Source organism: Gallinula chloropus, assembly GCF_964237585.1.
Source record: "Gallinula chloropus genome assembly, chromosome: 25".
In the NCBI taxonomy this organism is placed as follows: Eukaryota; Metazoa; Chordata; class Aves; order Gruiformes; family Rallidae; genus Gallinula; species Gallinula chloropus.
Genome location: NC_140110.1, coordinates 5,015,681 through 5,037,688, shown reverse-complemented (window position 1 = coordinate 5,037,688; position 22,008 = coordinate 5,015,681). Strand labels below are relative to the sequence as shown.

General features: G+C 51.8%; 2 protein-coding genes across 2 annotated transcripts; one reads left to right on the top strand and one right to left on the bottom strand.

The window, feature by feature from the left end:
* Window positions 1–9,501: 9,501 nt before the first annotated feature.
* On the top strand, window positions 9,502–10,956 carry LOC311200887 (olfactory receptor 14C36-like; the record flags this gene model as incomplete). Its single annotated transcript, XM_084275190.1, has 2 exons — window positions 9,502–10,261; window positions 10,874–10,956. The coding sequence occupies 2 exons, from the start codon at window positions 9,502–9,504 to the stop codon at window positions 10,954–10,956; spliced, it is 843 nt and encodes a 280-aa protein (XP_084131316.1).
* A 9,553-nt stretch (window positions 10,957–20,509) lies between these two features.
* LOC311200886 (olfactory receptor 14A16-like) lies at window positions 20,510–21,469 on the bottom strand (the record flags this gene model as incomplete). Its single annotated transcript, XM_084275189.1, has 1 exon — window positions 20,510–21,469. One exon carries the CDS (start codon window positions 21,467–21,469, stop codon window positions 20,510–20,512), a length of 960 nt encoding a protein of 319 aa, XP_084131315.1.
* Between the last annotated feature and the right edge of the window lie 539 nt (window positions 21,470–22,008).

Sequence of the window (22,008 nt, the reverse complement as noted above, 5' to 3'; positions counted from 1 at the left end):
CTGCTGCTGTCAAGTGTGGAGACCTGTCAAAGGATAAAAAGGTAGTGAGAAATTAGGGAACGATTCTTTGAGGGAAACAGTTTCCAATTCACATTGACTCTCTGGATTCAGGAAGACTTTGGTCAGGTCCCTTTTGGGAGGTCTGCTTTGTGCTGGCTTGAGTGTGCCACTGCAGGGAGGAGGGTTGGCTGTGGGCTCTGGAGAACTCAGTCCTGCCTGGCAGCAGTCAGTAAACAGAAGGATGGTGTGATTTCAGTCTAAATCCCCTGTGGACAGCAATGAGCTTTTCAGCACTGTCACTCCAATTTCACCAAGGGCAGAGCAGAGCTTTGGAGCTTTGGTTTTCTCCTTACTGAGAGCTGAGGAATCCAGTCTCGCAGGGCAGAGCTCCAAAGCCCTCCTGCAGTCTCATCCTACCCAAGGAGGATCTCAGCTCCCTGCTCCCAGCCAGGGACACAGGGCTCAGTGCAGCTGCCCACACACAGGTGATGAGTGGCATTGCCACGGCCTCTGTGCTGAGATGTCTTCTGCATGGGGCTCCTCTCCTGGGCACAAGAGTCCCTGGGAGAGCGGTGCCATTGTGGGGGGCAGCTGCAGCCCAGCAGGAGCTGCCTGGAAAACCTCAGTCCTACAGATGGGGGTTCTGAAGTGAGGGTCAGCTCAGTGCCAGCCCCAATATTGGATTTGCCCAGAAGCCCAGGAAACGGTGGGAGAAAGGCAACAAGAACAGGAGAGGAAACGGCGAGGAATATTCCACAGGAGGCTGGAAGGACAGGCACTCAGAGGTTTCTTCTCTCTGGGACAAGGACCCTGCACCATATTTCCATGTGTCACACTTTACATCCACTGCTTCTTTCCACAGTGCAAATGCAGCCATGCCCAGGAGAAGACAGCTGTCCTGCCCTGTCCCTCTGATGGGGCAGAAGGACATCCTTTCCAGGCAGCACTTTCAGGTCCTATAGAGAACCTGTCCTCCTGACAGACCCTACACACTGTCCCATGTCCCAGCTTTAGGAGATCCCTCCAGGAACAGAACCTGCATTGCCCTGCACCCACAGACATACCAGGGAGAGGCTGTGGAAATTTCTCCTCCAGTGAGCTCTCAGCACCCATCAGCTCTCTCAGCCTCACAGGTCTCCCCTCGGTGCCTACAGGCAGTGTCCCCAGCCCTGTGTGCTTGGCAGAGGAGCTGCTGCTGGCCAGAGCTGTCTCTCTGCAGCGCTGCCAGGTTGTCATGAGCTCCCCCCATCGCAGGAGCCTGGCTTAGCTCAGCAGGAGAAGACCAGTTCTTGTAGACTCCCTCCTGGTGCCTCAGGCCTCATGGGGATCGTTCTATGATCTCATCTCTGACATTCTCTGGATGTCCCTGCCCAGGGCCTGGGGTCAGCACTTGGCATTTCTGCTTCATCAGACCAAGCCAGGGTGTCCTCAGCATCAGAGCTGCCTGTGCTTTGCCTGGGTTTGTCCTCATGGCCTCCAGTTCTCTGCTCTAACGAGCCCATGGGGAGGCTTTGTCAGGAATGGCTCCCAGTGGGGCCTGTTAATGCTTCAATGTACTTTGGGCATTAAAAGTCTGCAAGAAGGGAGGGGTGGGGGGAAGGTGCTTTGAGATCTGGTCCCATTGTTTTAAGATCTGGTCACGCTTCTCATTACCCAACTCTGGTGTCACTGGGTGTGCAGTGCAGTGTAAGAAACTAGAGAGTTTTCTGTCCTTCCCGCTGTTGGGTCTGTTTTGCCCAGGTCATTCATTACAGGATGATCCCTCCCTGTCCTTATCTTGACTCCTGAGCCTCTTGATATCTATTTTCTCCCCGTCCAAATAAAAAGGGGAGGGATAGACCGACTTTGGTGGGTGTCTGGCCTCCAGCCAGGGCTAAACCACCACACCCACACCAGCCACATGCCTCTCTCAGCATCAAAGCTAATCCAGCACCAATGAAACCACAACGTCATGCACAAGTAAGGGGCACACTCCTGGCCTGTCCACCACTCAGGCAAAGGTGATCTCACAGCATCTACCACTGACATGTGCCCATTCCTGGCTTGTCAGGTATTTTGGCACCACTGACATCACAAGGACATTCACAAGAGATCTGTCAGTTCCTGGCCAATCATACATCCAGCTACCAGTAGCCTCAGAAGGACGTGTACTGTCCATAAGCCTGGTCCTAGACTCAGGCTAGAGACATTTCCTCAGAACCCACACAGCCTATTGGTCTTTTCCCTGCCTATCAACTATTCAGGGAGTAATGATACTCTCTACACAAGTCTTGGGCTTATCTGGCCTATCAGCTACTTGGGAACCACTGACATCACAACACAGACCATCTGCCTTCTCTTGTCCTGTCAACTGTTCTGGAATCAGTGACCTCACAGCAACCTCCACTGTCCACAGCCTGCTCCAGGTCTGTCAGTATGACCTCACAAGCACGTATTCTTTTCTAATAGTGGATGGAATGCCTTGTTTAGGAATTAGGATGAGAGCAGTGCTGAGAGCACCCTGATGTTTCTGGTTGTTGCCAAGCAATCAAGGACTTTTGCAGTTGTTCCTGTTTCCCTACTAATGAGAAAAGAGGGGATGCTTTTCTAGGGGAGTCTAGTTTGGTGAGAAACTGCATTGTGTGTTACCAGTTGCACATAATTTTTTTTGCTCTAAAGTGCTGTTATCATTGTCATATGTATCTTTCTGCTATTCTAGTACACTATCCTTATCCCAACCCATGGGGTTTTGGTTTCTTGGTTTTATTTTCTTTCCCTTTCCCTTCCCCTTCCTGCCCCACCTCCAACTCCTTTCCCCCTCTTCCTTTTAAAGAACAAGCAACTGTGTGGTGCTCAGCTCTCAGCTGGGGCAAAACCACGACACTAAGCTTTTTTAGCTCTAGAAATCTTAAACAACAGGATCTTTTTATAGACACATAAATAAATTTATTACTATTATTATTTACTCCTATTTATAGATATATTTCTGTCCAGAGATTTTTTCCTGGTCCAAAAGCAGACAGGCAGCCGATGCCAAGGCTGCCTCTAGGACACCTGGGGGTGATGGTGTCCAGAAGCATCTTCCTGTGTGTAATGACAGGGTCTCCCTTTGCCATGTGCCCCTGAGGACAGCAGGATGCATTGTCTGGTTTGTCCATCTAATCACAGGGGCTGCTTGAGAGCAGACAGGGGGTGACAATGTCAAGAAAAGATCATCAGCCAATCACAGAGCAGTGTGACATTTACCAGTGTGGCAGCTGAAGGCCATGGAATGGCCGTACATATTGGTGAACAGAACAAGATTGCAGCCCCTGTGTATGTGGGGGAAGGGCCTTCCGGGCCTGATGTGAACCAGAAAAGGTGGCCAGTCTTGCCAGCCGGTCACAGGTAGAGCACATGGCCAGTTGTCCCTGTTCCGGCCAGGACAGAGGGATCTTCCCCAAGCAGCCAGCACAGGTGAGCCGAGCTGCCCCGGGCTGTTTTCCACACCTCATGGCATCACTCCCCTGTCAAAAGGGCTGGTGGGGGAGGGGTGCTCCTGGGCGGCTCCAGGACAGTTTGAGTACCACCAGGGCATTGGGTCAGTCCTTGCCTCGGTGCAGTACTCAGTGTCACTGTCTTGCTGGGTCGGTACAGTGCTCTGTGTCATCACTGGGTGTGTGAACCCTGTCCCAGGATGTTGTTGTTGTGCTGCTCGTCAGTCAACTGTCCTTATCCCAACCCAGGGGGCTCTGTCTGTTTGTCCTCATGAGGAGGGGTGAGAGAGAGGCGTGGGGTGGGTTTGCCTGGCCTCTGGGGCAAGTAGAAAAGGGTAACTCATGCTGGGATGGGGCAGACGGGTCTGAGAAAGGATTGGATCCAGGAGTACCGAGACTTCTCTCTGAGAAGGAGTTGAGAAAGCAAGTTTGATTCTCCCTGCTTTGCCCACCTGGTAGGATGTGACAGGCCTTGAGAACCAAGTCTAGTGGATAGTGTCCCTGCCTGTGGTTGGGCAGTTGGACTAGATGATCTTCAAAGATTTGTTTCCAGTCAAAACTATTTGATGATTCTGTGACCCCGTTCTTACCAACTTCTCCCTTATCAGCACCAAGTGGGTGATCAGAGATTCAGAGAGGAGACTAGTCAAGGACTGGGAACACAGGTACAAGGGAGGGCACCCAGCCATGATCCAACTTTCAGCCTCACATCACCCTTGGTGTAGATGGCATGGACCTCGCATCTATGTCATGGTCTTTCCACTCAGGTCACCAGACCCCTCTGGGAGGCCTTGGGCTGTCCACACAGCACCAGCTCTGGGATTTCCTGGAGGTTTGGTGTTTGCCCACTGAGTGGAGTTGTGTTGGGCACCCAAGCACCTGGTGTGATATTAGAGACTTTTGTTTGTTGGTTTGTTTTACTTGATGGCGTGAGAATGAGAGCTCTGCCATGGAAGTCTTCAGTCCAGGGGTCTGGATGCATGTTAGCTTGATAGTGGCTGAGCTTCCTGGGCACTAGAGAGAGACACCTGGGGCACTTCTCAGTTTGATCAGCTCAGGAACAAGTTTCACAAAGCACATTCAGGTGCTCTACAAGCCTGGGGTCACTGTGGGTGGCCAAGGATATCCTGCTTTCCTCTCCGGCCTTCAGCTGATGCTCAGGAAGGTGGGCATTCTCAGAGCCTTTCCATTCATCCTTGCTAACGCCAGCATGTGTCCTGGAACACCCCCTGGCACCTCAGTCATCACAAAGTATCTGTATGTGAGCACCTGAGTCCTCGCTGAATAAAGGTAAAGGTCTCAGAGCAGGGGATCACGTGCTGGCAACTCTTTTGTGTAACAGGATTTCCAGCTCCTCTGGGTCAGTGAGGTCCAGGTGGAGAGCCAAAACTTGCTTCAAGGGCCTCCTGGTCAGGATGAGCTGCTTGCATTGGCTCTGTGGAATCCCTGCCCTGCACAATGGAAGCTGACCCCTTCTTATCCCTGTCCGTGCGTCCTTTTTCTGAAGGATCAAGAATATGTGTGTCCAAAGGGACACACTGACACGTGTCATAGAGAACCTCCCTCTGGAAGGACAAGCCATGCTGCCAGAATCAGTCTCTCTCCACTGTGAGAGCAGCATGTTCCCCAGGGGTGACCCTGGTGCCTTTCAGGAGCTGCCAGCCACAGAGCCCATGAGACATCTGCAGTGAGCCCAGAGTGGGAAGAGAAAGGTGCCTTGGGCTGGTCTGCTGCTGCTGAGCTGGGCTGGGCTCCTGGGATGGAGGGGGCTCCTGGCAAGCAGGCAGTGCTGAAGAGAGACAGCTCTGCCAAGAGCAGCTCCTCTGCAAAGCGCAGGAGGGCTGAGGGCACTGCCTGCAGGCTCCAAGGCAGACAGAGAGGAGAAAAGGCAATCTGGGTGGGAGAATGCCCAGAGCTCACAGAGAAATCTTCATGGATGTGGACATGTTATCAAAGAATCATAGAATCATAGAATGGCATGGGTTGGAAGGGAAACTAAGGATCTTAGAGCTCCAACCCCCTGTCACAGGCAGGGCCACCAACCTCAGGCCTGGATCTACACAAGGTTGCCCAGTGCCCCATCCAACCTGGCCTTGAACACTTCCAGGGACAGGGCATCCACCACCTCTCTGGGCAGCCTGTTCCAGCAGATCACCACTCTCTCTGTAAAAAACTTCCCCCTAATATCTAATCTAAACCTTCTTTCCTTTAGTTTTAATCCATTCCCCCTTGTCCTGCCATTATCTACCCTTTTAAAAAGTTCATTCCCCTCCTGTTCCTCTGCTCCTTTCAGGGACTGGGAGGCTGCAATGAGGTCCCCCCACTGCCTTCTCTTCTCCAGGCTGAACAAGCCCAGTTCCCTCAGCCTCTCTTTGTAGGGGAAGTGCTCCAGCCCTCTAATCATCTTTGTGGCTCCTCTGAACCCTCTCCAGCAGTTCTATATTTTTCTTGTATTGGGGGCCCCACCTGGCTGAGGCCTCATGAGGGCAGAGCAGAGAGGGACAATCACCTCCTTGTCTCTGCTGGCCACCCCTCTTCTGATGGAGCCCAGGATACCATTGGCCTTACGAGCTGCAAGAGCCACTGCTGGCTCATGTTAAGTTTCTCATCCACCAGAATCCCCAAGTCCTTCTCAGCAGAGCATCTGCAGCAGGGCCCGAGGCAGCGCTCCAACCTCTCAGAGCCTCTCGCTGTGGGACAGGCACTGCCAGCCACAGCAAGGCAACAGGACCAGACCCATGTGCCCTGAAAGCCACAGGCCAGGGAGCTCTTGAACCTCTGTCCCCAGCTCAGAGGAGAGCAGACACTTCACCGAGAGGTTGTTCCTGCAGCACCCCAAAAAATGCTGGGGCAGATGGGATGGGCCATGCTGTCTCCCCCTCACCCTGCCTTCCTCCTGCTTCTGCTGCTGCTCGGTGAGTTGGGGGATTTCTTTGCACTGAGATTCAGGCCTGGAGGACTGTGAGTGGGGTAGGACAGGGCAGCTCCTGGGCACAAGGGAAAATGGGGAAAGGTGTGTGGAGCAACCAAGCAACAGTGAGGGGCAGAGCTGCTTAGATGAGGGGAGGGAAATGATGCTTCCTCCAGCTACGGTGCAGCTCTGAGCAAAGGGTGCATTTTTCCAACACCTCTAAGAGGGTTTGTGTTATAGCATGGGATTGGCTATCTTCTGGAGTGCTTTAGGGAGCCAGGGGCATGCACCTGGAACATCCCCACCCAGAACATCCTCGGGTGGTGTTAGTTTCAGAGCTGAGGACATACAGGATGGATACACAGCGGTGGGAAGGTGATTGCACAAGGACTCAGCAGTGGGGAGAGGTCCAGGGGGACTTGGATGATCCAGGTTGCTGCCCATCTAACCAAAACACTCTCTGCCCACTACACAGGTGCCAGAGTGACTGCCCAGGACATCTGCAGCTCTCCAGATAACGGTGAGTACAGGGATGTGCACTGAGAGGTGTGCAGGGGGTGGAAATGGAAGAGGCATTTTTTTCCCTGGGACTCTTCCATCCCTGGTCCAGAACATTCTGCACCCTCATCACTGTGAACATTTACTTGTGCTACCACTACATCACTGTCTTCCTTCCAGGTCACCTCCCAGCTCCTCATCTGAACCTCAACGTTCTTTCTGCTCAGCCTGGTGGCACAGTTCAGGCCTGGTGCTCTATACTCATAGGGTCACCTGCTACCTGAATTGTCTTCTGCAGGGATGGGGTGGAGGAGTACAGCCTGAAAGCCAAACTGGATCAGTTGAACTACTTTCTGCTGCTCAATGTCACCCTGCAGAGGGCAGGAAAGTACACATGTGGGTATCAGCACAAGAACAAGAGTAACTTGGCTCCCAAAGAGTCATTCCTGGTCTTCAGTTATGGGTACAGGTGAATGGGGGTGACACACAGTTTCCATCAGATCAAGTCCACTTTCATGGAGAAGGGGATCTTGGAAACTTGCCTCTGCCTCTAGTAATTCCCATGAGAGCTGGGAACAGCCATGGAAACTGGGGCAAGAGGAATTCCAGATGCAATGGATTTGTGGAAGTCATAGGGCAGAGCTGCGTCCCCTTCCAGCCCCTGTGCTGCAAAGCAAGGATGAGGGGTCTGGAGTGACTCTCACAGGGGAAAAGAGTCACCTCCCTGTCCCTGCCTGGGGTTCCTGTCTCATGTGGAGACAAGGAAAGGTGATTCTTCTGCCCAGCTCTGGTTTGATCAGGAGAAAGGACTCTGCTGGACAGAAGGATTTCTCCCCAGGCAAGGGAGGGAACGTCAGAGATGAGATCATAGGGTGATCCCCATGAGGCACCAGGAGGGAGCCTAGAAAAACTGGTTTTCTCCTGCTGAGCTGGGCTGGGCTACAGAAATGGAGGGAGCTCATGGAATCCCGGCAGCACTGCAGAGAGACAGCTCTGCCCAGGAGCAGCTCCTCTGCCAAGCACACAGGGCTGGGGACACTGCCTGTAGGCACCGAGGGGAGACCTGTGAGGCTGAGAGAGCTGATGGGTGCTGAGAGCTCACTGGAGGAGAAATCTCCACAGCACTCTGCCTGGCATGTCTGTGGGTGCAGGGCAATGCAGGTTCTGTTCCTGGAGGGATCTCCTAAAGCTGGGACATGGGGCAGTGTGTGGGGTCTGTCAGGAGGACAGGTTCTCTCTAGGACCAGAAGGTGCTGCCTGGAAAGGATGTCCTTCTGCCCCATCAGAGGGACAGGGCAGGACAGCTGTCTTCTCCTGGGCATGGCTGCAGTTGTGAAGCAGCGTGTGCACCCAGGGGTGCCCAGGGCTGTCCTTGTGAGCAGGGTTCCTGCAGCCTGGGGCTGTGTGCTGGGGCAGGGACTCTGCTGCTGCCAGGGTCAGCACTCAGCCTGCCTGCTGGGCTTCCATCAGCATCACTGCAGAAAGAAGTTGTGGGTGGGAAGTGTGACCCACGGAAGGATAGTGTAGGTTCCTTCTGCTGTCAAAGGCTACTATGTAGGACAGGTTTGCTCCCAGTGCCAGCAGATACACAGCAACTTTGATGGACTTTTCCAGGAGACCAAGGATGCTTTTTGCAGTACAGGTAAATAATTTTTTTGAATTTTCTGCTCCTGTGCACTGGGTGGGAAGTGGGAGCTGAGCTTTTCTTGATAACTTTGCAGCAGGCAGTGCAAACTCATTTGTCATTAGGACTTGTCAGAGCATCTCCTGAGCCCTGCACACACAGAGGTTCCCCAGGGCAATGATCTGATGCCAGGAGGGGTCTGCAGAGCAGAGCAGAGCACTAGGCAGTTTGGATGAGGTCTGTGAGCACAGAGCAGGAGGTGAGATGGGCAAAGAGCATCAGCTCCAGGGACAGCTCCAGGCAGCAGAGACATTGTCAGGTAGGGAGAAGGAGCTCCCTAACAGGTATCCGTCAGGTACGTCCCTGACATCTCCTGTTGTGCTGACACTTTCCCGAAGCAACCGCCTGGTTTCTGTCTCCAAGCACAAACTGCACCCAGAGTTCAAGGATTTCATACTGAGTCTTCTCCTTGGCAGCCCAACCCCAGTGAGTAGAAACCCCTGAGTGTCTCTCTGTCTGTCCCTGTCCTTACAGCCTTGGCTGCAGCATTTCTTGCTGTTCCTCCTCACGTCCTTGCTGCTTTTGTCCCACCATACCTGGGACTCTGGGCACATCCATTGGTGGTGCTGGCACTGAGCTTCCCCTCACTTCAGGACTCCCATTTGTAGCTTCAAAGCTCTGCTCTGGGGTTAAATTGGAGTGACAGTGCTGAAAAGCTCATGCCTATCCACAGGGGATTTAGTCTGAGATCACTCCAGCCTTCTATTTCCTTACTGCTGACTGTCAGGACTGAGTTCTCGAGAGCCAAAGCTGACCCTCCTTTCAGCAGTGGCATGCTCAAGCCAGCACAAAGCAGAGCTCCCAAAAGGGACTTGACAAAACTTGTCCTTAATGCAGAGAGTCAATCTGAGGGTATTCTATTAGAATTGAAGAGGTTTTCAAGAAGGAAGAGTTCCCTCAACTAGCTGCCTTTTCCTCCTTGGACAGGTCTCCACACTTGATGGAAGCAGCAGATGTCCAACAGCAGCTCCATCAGCCAGTTCCTCCTCCTCCTGCCCTTTGCAGACACACGGGAGCTGCAGCTCCTGCACTTCTGCCTCTTCCTGGGCATCTACCTGGCTGCTCTCCTGGGCAATGGCCTCATCATCATCACCATAGCCTGTGACCACCACCTCCACACCCCCATGTACTTCTTCCTCCTCAACCTCTCTGTTCTTGACAGTGGCTTCATCTCCACCACTGTTCCCAAATACATGGCCAATTCCTTGTGGGACACCAGGGCCATTTCCTACACAGGATGTGTGGCTCAACTCTTCTTCTTTGTATTGTTTATCTCTACAGAGTACTTTCTTCTCACTGTCATGGCCTATGACCGCTACGTTGCCATCTGCCACCCCCTGCACTACGGGACCCTCCTGGGCAGCAGAGCTTGTGTCCACATGGCAGCAGCTGCCTGGGGCAGTGGGTTTCTCTATTCTGTGCTGCACACAGCCAATACATTTTCCCTGCCCCTCTGCCATGGCAATGCCCTTGACCAGTTCTTCTGTGAAATCCCCCAGATCCTCAAGCTCTCCTGCTCAGATGCCTACCTCGGGGAAATTGGAGTCATTGTGTTTGGTATCTGTTTAGGTATTGGGTGTTTTGTGTTCATTGTGGTGTCCTATGTGCAGATCTTCAGGGCTGTGCTGAGTATCCCCTTAGGACAGGGACGGCACAAAGCCTTTTCCACCTGCATCCCTCACCTGGCCGTGGTCTCCCTGTTTGTCAGTTCTGGTATGTTTGCCCACCTGAAGCCCCCCTCCATCTCCTCCCTTGTTCTGGACCTGGTGTTGGCATTTCTTTACTCAGTGTTTCCACCAGCAGTGAACCCCCTCATCTACAGCATGAGGAACCAGGAGCTCAAGGATGCCATGTGGAAACTGATGACTGATTGTTTCTAAGAAACAATAAACTGCTCATCTTCCGCATATTGCTGCCCATGGAACTCATTATGACCAGCCTTTATTCTGTAGTGGTTTTAGTTGTTGGGGTTTTTTCCTTCTATTTTGACTGTCATGTAATTGCATGTTTCATGTTCATCCCATTTCAAACGTAGCACCTTCTGGTCTTGTGTGACCCAGATGATGAGTAATGACGAGCTGTGCTCTCCTTGCATCATATCTGCCTCCAAAGGGCTACAGTTTTTTCTTTCTTTTATTTCCCCATAATTTTTTAAATAATTTACCTCACATTTCCATCAGCTGAATCACTTGTCTGGAATGGCTTTCCCACTATGACAGAATGGAAATTTCCAGGATTGGGACCCATGGCAGCAGAAGAAATGTTCACCTGTCCCTGTACCTGCATTACCTCCAGGGTGTTTCTTTCATCTCCCCCATAATTCAGGTGTTTCCACCTGTCCTGATGATACAGCCATGACTAAGAACATCTTTTCCACAGATGGGCTGGACATGTGCACTTTACTTTGATCACAGGTTTCCACCTCCACTTGCTCTTTGGGTACTCAAATGCTACTCATCTCTCTGGTTTCTGCTTTGAGCTCCAGAGAGTTGGAAAATGAGACCAATATCCATCCCAGAATGCTGCTGTCACTCCTTCCATCAACTGAGCCATGACAGGAAATACCCGTGAAGGGAAAATATCCTCCATTGTAATATTCCTTTGAACTATTCATCATTAAATGCCTAACTGTAATCCAATTATTTGTAGAAGTCTGGATTTTTTTTTAATGAAAAGCACTTGAAGAGATATGCTTTTTAAGGCTTTCTGTATTTTCATTTGCTCCATGGTGTCTTTTCTTCTGAGTCCACACACCTCAGATACTACGTGGAGAGTGAAGAAACCTCTCCAAATGTCAAAGTCAGAACTAATGCCCAAAGTACCTTGAAGTATTCATGGGCCCTACTGTGAGCCATTGCTGACAAAGCCTCCCCATGAACATCTTACACCTCACAAGTGGAGGCCATGAGGACAAACACAGGCACAGGGCAGGCAGCTCTGATGCTGAGGACACCCTGGCTTGGTCTGATGAAGCAGAAATGCCAAGTGCTGACCCCCAGCCCCTGGGCAGGGAGATCCTGACCCTCACCTGTGTCTCAGAGCTCTTACATGGCATGTGGGGAGTGTGATGCCAAGGGTAGGACAGGGGTATGACACATGGATGCCTCCCTAGGTTGAGTTCAAGGAGGCAATAATGTTCCATGGCCATGAGGCCATGAGGCCTCTGAGGCCTCTGCAGGGACATCAACCATTGCCAAGGGGAAAAAGACCTCGTTTCTGTCAGTTGCTTTCAGCCTGGCCAACACCCCCCACCTTCTGCACCGCAGCCCATCTCACTCTGCCCCACACCTGTGCCTGTTTCTCTGCAGGCACCCAACCCCTTTCCCCACTTTGTTCTCACCCCACGATGTCCCTGCCTGTACTGCTGTCTCCCCCTCCTCACCAGCTGTTCCCAGATAAACCAAGCAACCAGCTCATCCACACTTCCTCCAAGTAACTCCAAGCACCACAGCACTACCCTCAGAATGGCATTTCTCCATGCTTATTACCCATCTGCACCTCTAGTTTTAATTGCCATTCATTTGAAAAGGAACTTTCAAGCTCTCTGAGCTACCCCTATACTCTCCTCAGACTCCCATTCCCCAGGCTAAAGAAGCCCAGATCTCTCAGCCTCTCCACACAAGACCCCTAACCCTATCTTGGCAAAATTTCCCTCAACCTCATGACAGTTTCTCCACATTCATCCTGACCGACCCCCCCCTCCTGGACACTCTGCTGGTGTCCACACCAGTGCTGAGTCAAACAGTAAGTGCCTTTGCCTGGGTGGCCATACTGCTCCCAGTGCTGCCCAATGTGCTCATGGCCAGGTTGCTGTGTAGCAGCCCTGGCTGCTATGGCATCCCTCAGAATGCCCAAAGCCTCCTCCTTGACACTGCTGCTCCACCAGTCATGTCTGAATTCCCTTGATGAGGTTTAACCCTGCTCACTGATGATGTCATCATGCATGGGAGATTCTTTTGGGCAGCTGGCATCAGCTGCCCTGGCAGTCCTCCCTCACAACAACCAGTGTCCCTGAGCTTACTTTCTAGTGCAGCAGCATGTGAATCAGGAAGGGCCTTGATGCTGTGCAAGCACTGGGCAGCAATGGATAAATTATCATGTGTCACCAGTGCTGGATTGGTCACAAAACAGGACAATGTGTTGGTTCTACCCCTGTTGTGGTTATCCCCTGATGCAGAACATCACAAGATCAGAAGGAGCAGATCAGCTCTGGTTGGAAAAGTTCTTGAGGTTTCTCTTTGTAAAACCACGGAGGGTTGTTCCAGGGTCTGCTGGAAGTGAAGCTCCGATGTGTCAGTGGTTAATGTGTGTGTGTAGAAGCCTCAGGTGACTTGTGGTGCCTCAGCAAGAGGCATTAAAGGACATGATAGAAAATAAATAAAAAGAGGAGAGAGTAATTTAAATGCTTCTGGTGGTTCATCCCCAAAGAGTGGCTGAGCACCACACACCACTGGCTCACTCCCAGAGGAGAAAGAGACAGAGCCTCTGTCGGTTGGGATAAGGAGAGATCACTGAAAAAAGCACCATGAAACTAGAACAATAAACAGCCCATGACACTCATACCCGGTGAGACCACAGAGTACCTTACCCACCTGAGGATTACACAGTGCTGCAGGACAGGAGGACCAACCCAACACCCCAGCTGCACTCACACTGCCCTGGAGGCACCCAGGAGTGGTGTCCAAACCAGCTCCTTTATGGAGAAGTGCTGTCAGGTGGTGTGGAAAACAGCCAGGGCTAACTCAACCTCCCCAAGCAGCCAGCACAGGTGAGATAACCGCAGCCTGACCAGAACCAGGACAATATCCACCCCTTTTTGCTCACCATCTACATCATGCCCAGATGGGTTTGCCTCTGCACTCCCAGTTGCTTTGTTTCCATTGCTGCAACCACCCCCAAAGGGCACCCCCACAGGAGTTGGCTGGACACCTCAGCCACTGTAGGTGCTTCCTCCTTTCCCCAATCTATTACTGCCAGGCAGTTGGCATATGATGCTGGTGCACTCCACACAGACTTACACCACATGGGTGAGGAACATTGGACTTCATCAGGATTGGTGGGTAGCTGCAGATCATCAGGATCACAGTAATTCATCTCTCACATGGCTGATCCCCTCAAACACTGCACACTCTGCTCTGTGGTCATCCACTTGCCTGGCCAACACATGACATCTTCACTGAACGGGTACCTTTCCCCCACACTGGACAGAAGTGGCCTCCAGAGACTGAAGGCTTGAGACTTCTTTCCAATCACCTTGTCAATGACTCCTTTTCTGAACAGGGATCCCAGCTGCTTGGCCTCCCTGCCTTCTAATTCCAGGCTGTGTGCCCCATTGTCCCAGCATCGCAGTAGCCAGGGGATGATGTGCTCCCCTGGAAGGCAGCTGAAATCTTTTCTCATTTCTCCCAGCTCACTCATGTACAAGGGTCAGGTTATAATGCTCACTCCTGGAGGAGAAACAGACAGACCCTCTGTGGGCTGGGAGGAGGACAGTTTACTGACAAAATCACTGTGAAAAAATGATAACAGCACATCACAAACTACACTCACATCCAGTGATAACAGAGAGTACTTTACTGACCAAAGGACCACAAGGTGCTGCACAATGCAAGGACCAGCCAAAAGCCACAGCCACACTCAGACTGCCCTTAAGGAACCCAGGAGTGCCCCTCCCCAACCAGCCCCTTTTATGGGGGGTGATGTCAGGTGGTGTGGAAAACAGCCTGGACACACTCAGCTCACCTGTGCTAACTCAGGTCACCTCTGCTAACTTAGCTCACCTCTGCTGGCTGCTTGGGGAAGTTAACTCTTCCCTGGCCAGAAACAGGACAGCTGTGCATTTAATCTCCTCTGTCTGTCACATATTTCTACATGTCCAAAGTCAATTGACCATGTCTGAAATCATAGTTCCAACAGTGGATCTGCACTCCAGTGCTTCTGGTTGCTCTCTAGATTTCCCTTCCCCTTCCCCTTGGACCATTCAGACACCTCCCAACCATCCAGCTGCTGCTCTGAGTTCCAGGGAGTTAAACCCTTGCCTTTCTGGCAGTTGTCTGACTCATTCTGTCTTTAGCCAGCTCTTGATTTGTGGTGATTTCACAGTCTCCTTCCTCTCACTAGAACATCTCTCACAGGGTTAAGCTTTGTGGCAGGTGAACCTCACTGGTGGCAGATTGCACTTGGCACAGAGTGAGGAGTGTTTGATTTAATGGTGAATCTTGTCAGGTTTCTTGTGTTGGTGGAAAATAACTCCCTGTGTGCTGCCTGTGTGCAGCCAGTTCTCTAAGGAAAGCAGGGGAGCTGGTACAGAGGGGCTGTCATGCCCCACTGTGGAGTGCAGAGAGAGACCTGATGTAAGGACAAGGGATGCAAGTCCCAGTTGGCTGGTGAGAGTCATGGTGGGCTTGTGGAGATGTGCAGCAAGGTTGTCCCCACTGCCTCAAGGGACCCTATTTCAGACCAGTCCAGACCTCCTTAGGAGGCACCCTGGATCAATCTCAGTCAGAGGTTGTCACCTCTCCTCTACAGTGAAAATAATAACCTACACCCTTTAAAAAAGTCAATTTTGCTCTGAGCTCCCTTTGAAACAGCTTCAATGATCTGTACATCTCTTGAAGACTTGAAGATAATTACATGAAGAGGCATACCTCATTAGGGCTTGCTTTTTCTTTTTAATGAGCCCTGGGGTGCATTTGGTGCTGAGTCCTTGAAGCTCAGGTACTGAGAGGAGATTACACAATAAACTCCATGTCAAAAGCAGAAGCCAAAGTACCTGAAGTATTAATGAGTCCCACTGAGAGCCATTGCTGGCTGAGCCTCCCCAGGGACTCGTTAGCACAGGTAATTGGAGGCCATGTTGGCTGGTAGGCAAAGGCAATGTACAAACAGCTGAGATGCTGAAGAAAGCCCTGGTTTTGTTTGAGGAAGCAGAAAGGCCAAGCCCTGACCTCCAGTCCAGGGAAGACAGGTCATTTCTCTCAGGCATTGCTCAGGCTCTTCATGGGGCAATGTGTGGTGTGTAATGCTGAGGGAAGAACAAGAGGATGAGAGTTTCTCCTCCTTGTTGGTCCAAAGCCCAGCTAGAAATTCATCTGTCCTCCATTTAAATAAAAGAAAGACCAGGGAGACCCTCCATCCTCTATCAGATTTAGGAGGAAACATTGTGGAAAGATGAGGACAAGGCTGTGGTGCTTAATGAAATCTTTGCCACTGTCGTTAGTAATAGGAGCAGTTGTACAGAGAGAATCCCATTCCCTGAGCTAGGAGACAGGGACAGGGAGCAGAATGAGTCCACCTCAATCCAGGAGGAGATGGTCCTGATGCACCAGAGATGTGCACAGGTCTGTGGGGCTGAATGGGATACACCCAGGGGTGCTGAAAGAGCTGGCAAGGGGGGTTCACCAAGCCACTTCCCATCAGTCCTGGCTGACTGGATCAGTCAACATAACCCCCTATATAAGAAGGGACAGAAGGATGATCAGGGACATTACAGGCCTGATAGTTTGACTTCAGTCCCAGAGAAGCTGATGGAGCAGATCATCCTGAGCAGCATTATCCAGTTCATGAAGAACCCCCAGGTGATCAGGCCCAGTCAGCTTGGGTTCATAAGGGCAGGTCCTGTTTGACCCACTGAATCTCCCTCTATGACAGGGTGACCTGCTTCTTGGACAAGGGAAGGGCTCTGGATGTTGTCTACCTTGACTTTGTCAAGGCCTTGGACACAGTTTCCCACCACCTTCTCCTAGAGAAGTTCGCTGCTTGTGGCTTGGAGACTGTGGTGGTTCAGCCCCAAACAATGGCTGAGTACCACATGCTGCTCATTCACTCCAGGAGGAGAAACAGACAGAGCCTCTGTGGGTTGGGATAAGGAGAGTTTACTGACAAAAGCACCATAAAAGGGGAACAATATCAGCCCCAATTGCACTCACACCCAGTGATAGCACAGAGAGTACCTTACAAACCCAACAATAACATAGCGCTCCACCATGCCAGGACCGCCCATCCCCAGCCAGCCCCTTTGACAGGGAAATCATGTCAGTGTCGTGGTTTCAGCTGGGATGGAGTTAATTTTATTTCTAATGGCAGATGGAATGCCATGTTTGTGAGTTGGGAGGAAAGCAGTGCTGATAACACCCTGATGTTTCTGGTTGTTGCCAAGCAGTCAAGGACTTTTCAGTTGTTCCTATTTCCCTACTAAGGAGAAGGAAGGGGACACAGCCAGGACAGGTGACTCAAACTGGCCAAAGGAGGTATTCCATATCAATTACATCATGCTCAGCATAAAATGGGGGCTGGTGGGAGGAAGAGGAGGCAGCTCCAGGACATGCAGTTTTGCGGATGGTCCTGTTTTCGGGACGGCTCTGGGCTGCACAGCCTGAGTTGTGTGGTTCAGTGACAAACTGCATTGTGTATCACCAGTTTCATATATATAGCTACAAAGTCCTGTTATCATTGTTATATCTCTCTTTCTGCTATTCTAGTAAACTATCCTTACCCCAACCCGTGGGGTTTTGTTTCCTTAGGTTTGTTTTTTTTCCCTTTCCCTTCCCTCCCCCCCGGCAAAACTGCTTCTCCCCCCACACTCCCTTTTAAAGAACAAGTGACTGTGTGGTGCTCTGTTCTCAGCTGGGGAAAAACCACATCTGATAAAATAAAAAAAAAAACCTCTTCTTAAAAACATGAAAATTCTTACATTAAAGTTATATTAATTGTCTCTTAAGAATCACAGAATCACAAGGTTGGAAGAGACCTTTGAAGATCATCGAATCCAACCGTTCCCATCCTTTGCTAAACCAGATCCCCAAGTACCTCATCAACCTTTTTTTGAACAAATCCAGGGATGGTGACTCAGCCCCTCCCTGGGCAGCCTGTTCCAGCCCTGACAACTCTTTCAGTAACAAATTTTTTTCTAATATCCAATCTAACCCTGCCCTGGCACAGCTTCATGCCATTTCCCCTTGTCCCATCTCCTGTCACCTGGCTGAAGAGACCATCCCCAACTCTCTACAACCTCCCTTCAGGAAGTTCTAGGTGGTGATAAAGTCTCCCCTCAGCCTCCTCTTCTCCAATCTAAACATCCCCAGCTCCCTCAGCCGTTCCTCATAAGATTTGCCCTCCAGCCCCTTCCCCAGCCTGGTTGCCCTTCTCTGCACTTGGTCAAGGACCTCAGTGTCCTTTTTATGGTGTGGAGCCCAGAACTGCACACAGTACTCAAGGTGTGGCCTCACCAATGCCCAGTACAGGGGCACAATTACCTCCCCAGACCTACTGGCCACTCTGTTTTTGATACAAGCCAGGATGCCATTGGACTTCTTGGCTGCCTGGGCACACTGCTGGCTCATGTTCAGCCTGCTGTCACCCAACACCCCCAGGTCCTTCTCTTCCTGGAAGCTCTCCAGCCAGTCTCCCCCAAGCCTGTAGTGTTGCAGGGGGTTGTTCTGTCCCATGTGCAGCACTCTGCACTTGGCCATGTTAAACTTCATCCCATTGGTCTCAGCCCATCGGTCCAGTCTGTTCAGACCCCTCTGAAGAGCCTCCCTACCCTCAGGCAGATCAACACTTCCTCACAGCTTAATGTCATCTGCAATTCCCTACATTCCACCCAATGACCTGAGTCACAATTCAACAACTTCCACGTTTTCACTGTCCTAAGTTTCACTTATATATTTTAGCAGAGCTCTGTATATCTCAGTTTCTGATTGAACCCTTATCTGAGAGAGAGATGTTACCGTAATTGACACAACCAACAGCAAAACTCATCACAGTAATGCCAATTATAATCATCAGCAGTGTGTTGTCCCCCCCTTATCTTATGTGCTGTCTGTTGCATCTCCAGATTGACAATTGTCCTTTATCTTCCTATTCCTGAATCCCCAACAAAGGATTTCAGATGAGGCAGCCTGAATCCTCCACTTCCCAAGTCAGCAGAGAAAAAAATACCACAACCCATTTCAGTTTGCAAAAGCAACACACCCCAACTGTTAATCTTTCCCCTGCCCACTGGCTTGTGGCCTACAGGGCCTATGTAATTGCCAATCAGTTCCCAATAGCTTGCTTCCCTGCTTCACTGCTTGGGCACAAAATGAGTACCTCTGATTACATGACCAGAAGTACCCCAGACTGAGGTATTATCTCATTTAATAATACTTTAACTCCTCATCTGGCTTTGTTTTGCAAGGAAATGTCTCTGGACACCCAGAAAAGGTATTGATAACTCCCAATCAGTACTTGCACCCCTCTTTTCTTGGGAGCTCAGAGAAAGCAATTTTCCAGTGGTCCCCTGGGATGGTTCTTACTCCAATATTCCCTAATCATACCCAGTTAGCTGTGTTTGGGGGATTTTTCAAACACATCTCACGTCACTGAGTCACTGTCAAATGGCAGGATATAGGTTTTTTTCCCCATTAATTATTTATTTTAAAAATTTATACAGGGAGTCCACTCCACAACATGTCCTATTGTGTTGTTCTTTGTGTTCTTTGACAATTCCCTTTGTTATTCTATTAATTCTTTATCAGCCTGTGGTGGTTTGACCCTGGCTGGAGGCCAGATGCCCACCAAAGTTGGTCTATCACTGCCCTTTTCAGCTGGACAGGGGAGAAAATAGATATTGAGAGGCTTAGGAGTGGAGATAAGGACAGGGAGAGATCATTCCACAATCAGTGTGAGGGGAAAAGAGACTGAACACAGCATAAAGGAAAGAAAACTCCCTAATTTATGACACTGCCCTGCACCCCCAGCGACACCTGGGCTGAACTCAGAGGGTGGGGATCAGTGGAGCAGAGCCTGGCTGGAGACCTGTGACTTGAAAGACTCCCCTGCCCCAGAGTCTGCCAGGTCCTGGGCAAGCAGAGAGGCCAGGTAGGGCTGGCCTACCCCTCAGAACTAAGTCCTGAGCTGGGCTGGGTCAGCAGGGAGAGGAGAAGGCTCTGGGGAGACCATATTATAGCACCATCCAGTCCCTGAAAGGTGCCTGTAGGAAGCTGGGGAAGGACATGGAGCGATGGGATGAGGGGTGATGGGATTAAACTAGAAAAGAGAGACTGAGGTTGGGTGTTGGGAAGAAGTTCTTCACTCTGAGGGTGGTAGATCTCTGGCTCAGGGTGCCCAGAGAAGTAGTGGAGGCCCCATCCCTGGAGACATCCAAGGTCGGGCTCAATGGGGCTGTGAGCGACCTGCTCTAGCGAAGATGTCCCTGCTCACTGCAGGGTGGGACTAGATGGGCTCTGAAGGTCCCACCCAGAAGACCAGAGTTGCTCATGTGTGTTGTCTTCTCCTGGGATGTCCCTGCCCCTACAGAGCCTTTTCCCTGGGCACAGTGGCCGTGCTGGCCCGGCTGGACACTCAGGCCTCCTCCCCGGCCTCCCCGCCGGGCCCCAGGCTGGTGGTGCTGCTCTGCAGAGCACGTGGGCTGTGGTGCCTGAAAGCCACGGAGACAAACCCCAGGCAGGTCCCTGGGAATTGGCCACCATCCCTGGGAGCACTGGGCATCCACAGGCCCCTACCCCAGGACTGTACCCCACACCCCAGGCCCATACCCTAGACCCAGACCCCAGGCCCATACCCCAGTCCCATACCCTAAGGGCCCATACTCTAAAGGCATCCCCCAGGCCCATACCCCGGGCCTATACCCCAATCCCAAATCCCCGGCCCATACCTCAGGCCCGTAGCCCCTGTCCTCCCCTCAGCCAACCAACAACCCAGCACATCCTCATAGGAGGAACTTTCATCCTGCTCCTTACATCCTCCGTGAAAGAGGAACCCAACCTCCAGACACCGGCACTGGAAAACACCCTTTTATTGCAGAGATACAACATGAGGAGCCAGCTGCCCCCTCACTCCACACACATGGACGTGGGTGGCTGGAGGGAGGGGTGGAGCAGCTGCAGAGAGTCCTGGACAAACAGGGTTATCATGGACACTGTGCCAAAAGCACAGGAGGTTCCTCAGAGGGGGTAGGAGTCACTTGTGAAGAGACACGGTCGGGCTGCTGCTGCTGAGTGACACGTGGGTCATGAGATTCTTGAGTGTGTCCTTGAGCTCCTGGTTCCTCATGCTGTAGATAAGGGGGTTCACTGCAGGAGGCACCACCGAGTACAGAACAGCCACCACCAGGTCCAGGGATGGGGAGGAGATGGAGGGGGGCTTCAGGTAGGCAAACATGCCGGTGCTGATGAACAGGGAGACCACGGCCAGGTGAGGGAGGCAGGTGGAAAAGGCTTTGTGCCGTCCCTGCTGCGAGGGGATCCTCAGCACAGCCCTGAAGATCTGCACATAGGACACCAGGATGAACAGGAAACAAGCCATGAATAGAAAAGCACTAAAAACAACGAGCCCAACTTCCCTGAGGTAGGCATGTGAGCAGGAGAGCTTGAGGATCTGGGGGATTTCACAGAAGAACTGGTCAAGGGCATTGCCCTTGCAGAGGGGCACTGAAAATGTATTGGCTGTGTGCAGCACAGCATGGAGAAACCCACTGGCCCAGGCAGCTGCTGCCATGTGGACACAAGCTCTGCTGCCCAGGAGGGTCCCGTAGTGCAGGGGGTGGCAGATGGCAACGTAGCGGTCATAGGCCATGACTGTGAGAAGAGAATACTCTGCTGCCATCAGAAAAGAGAAGAAGAAAAGCTGAACAGCACATCCCGCGTAGGAAATGGCCCTGCTGTCCCAGAGGGAATTGGCCATGGCTTTGGGGACCGTGGTGGAGATGGAACCCAGGTCGAGGAGGGAGAGGTTGAGGAGGAAGAAGTACATGGGCGTGTGGAGGTGGTGGTCACAGGCTATGGTGATGATGATGAGCCCGTTGCCCAGGAGAGCAGCCAGGTAGAGGCCCAGGAAGAGCCAGAAGTGCAGGAGCTGCAGCTCCCATATGTTTCTGAAGGCCAGGAGGAGGAAGTGGGTGATGGAGCTGCTGTTGGACATCTCATCCCTCTGGACATGGGGGCACTTTGCAAAGAGATAAAACCAGTGACAGGTTAGGGACACTTCTCCAGGGAAAACCAAAGGCAAGTCCCATGGACAGCCCCTGCTACACCTTCCCCCTGTTTCTCTTGTAGGATAGTCACCTTCAGCTCTGCCACTGGAGGTCTGGTTGGTCCTGAGGGAGGGTCCTCTCTGGACCCACCTCTGACCTCTGCTCCCAAGGACTCACCCCTGCTTTGCAGGAATATTTGGGATAGTGACCAGCCCAGTTGTTGGGCTCTTTCAGATGAACCCACCCCTAACTCTACAGAGGGGCTCATCATCACCTGCACCCCCAACTCCTGAGAAACACCAGAGGGGGACAGGGCAGTCAGAGAGGGAACACAGCCACCCCTGAAATCTTCCTGGGGAGGGTTGTCAGTTGTCAAACCCTCAGCATTTCTGCTTCTCTCCAGGAGAACAGGGTCCTGAGAGGCAGGAGGATTTGCTATGGCACCTCTTAGCTCCTCCTCAGGGCTTCCAGGGAGAGCAGAGGTGCT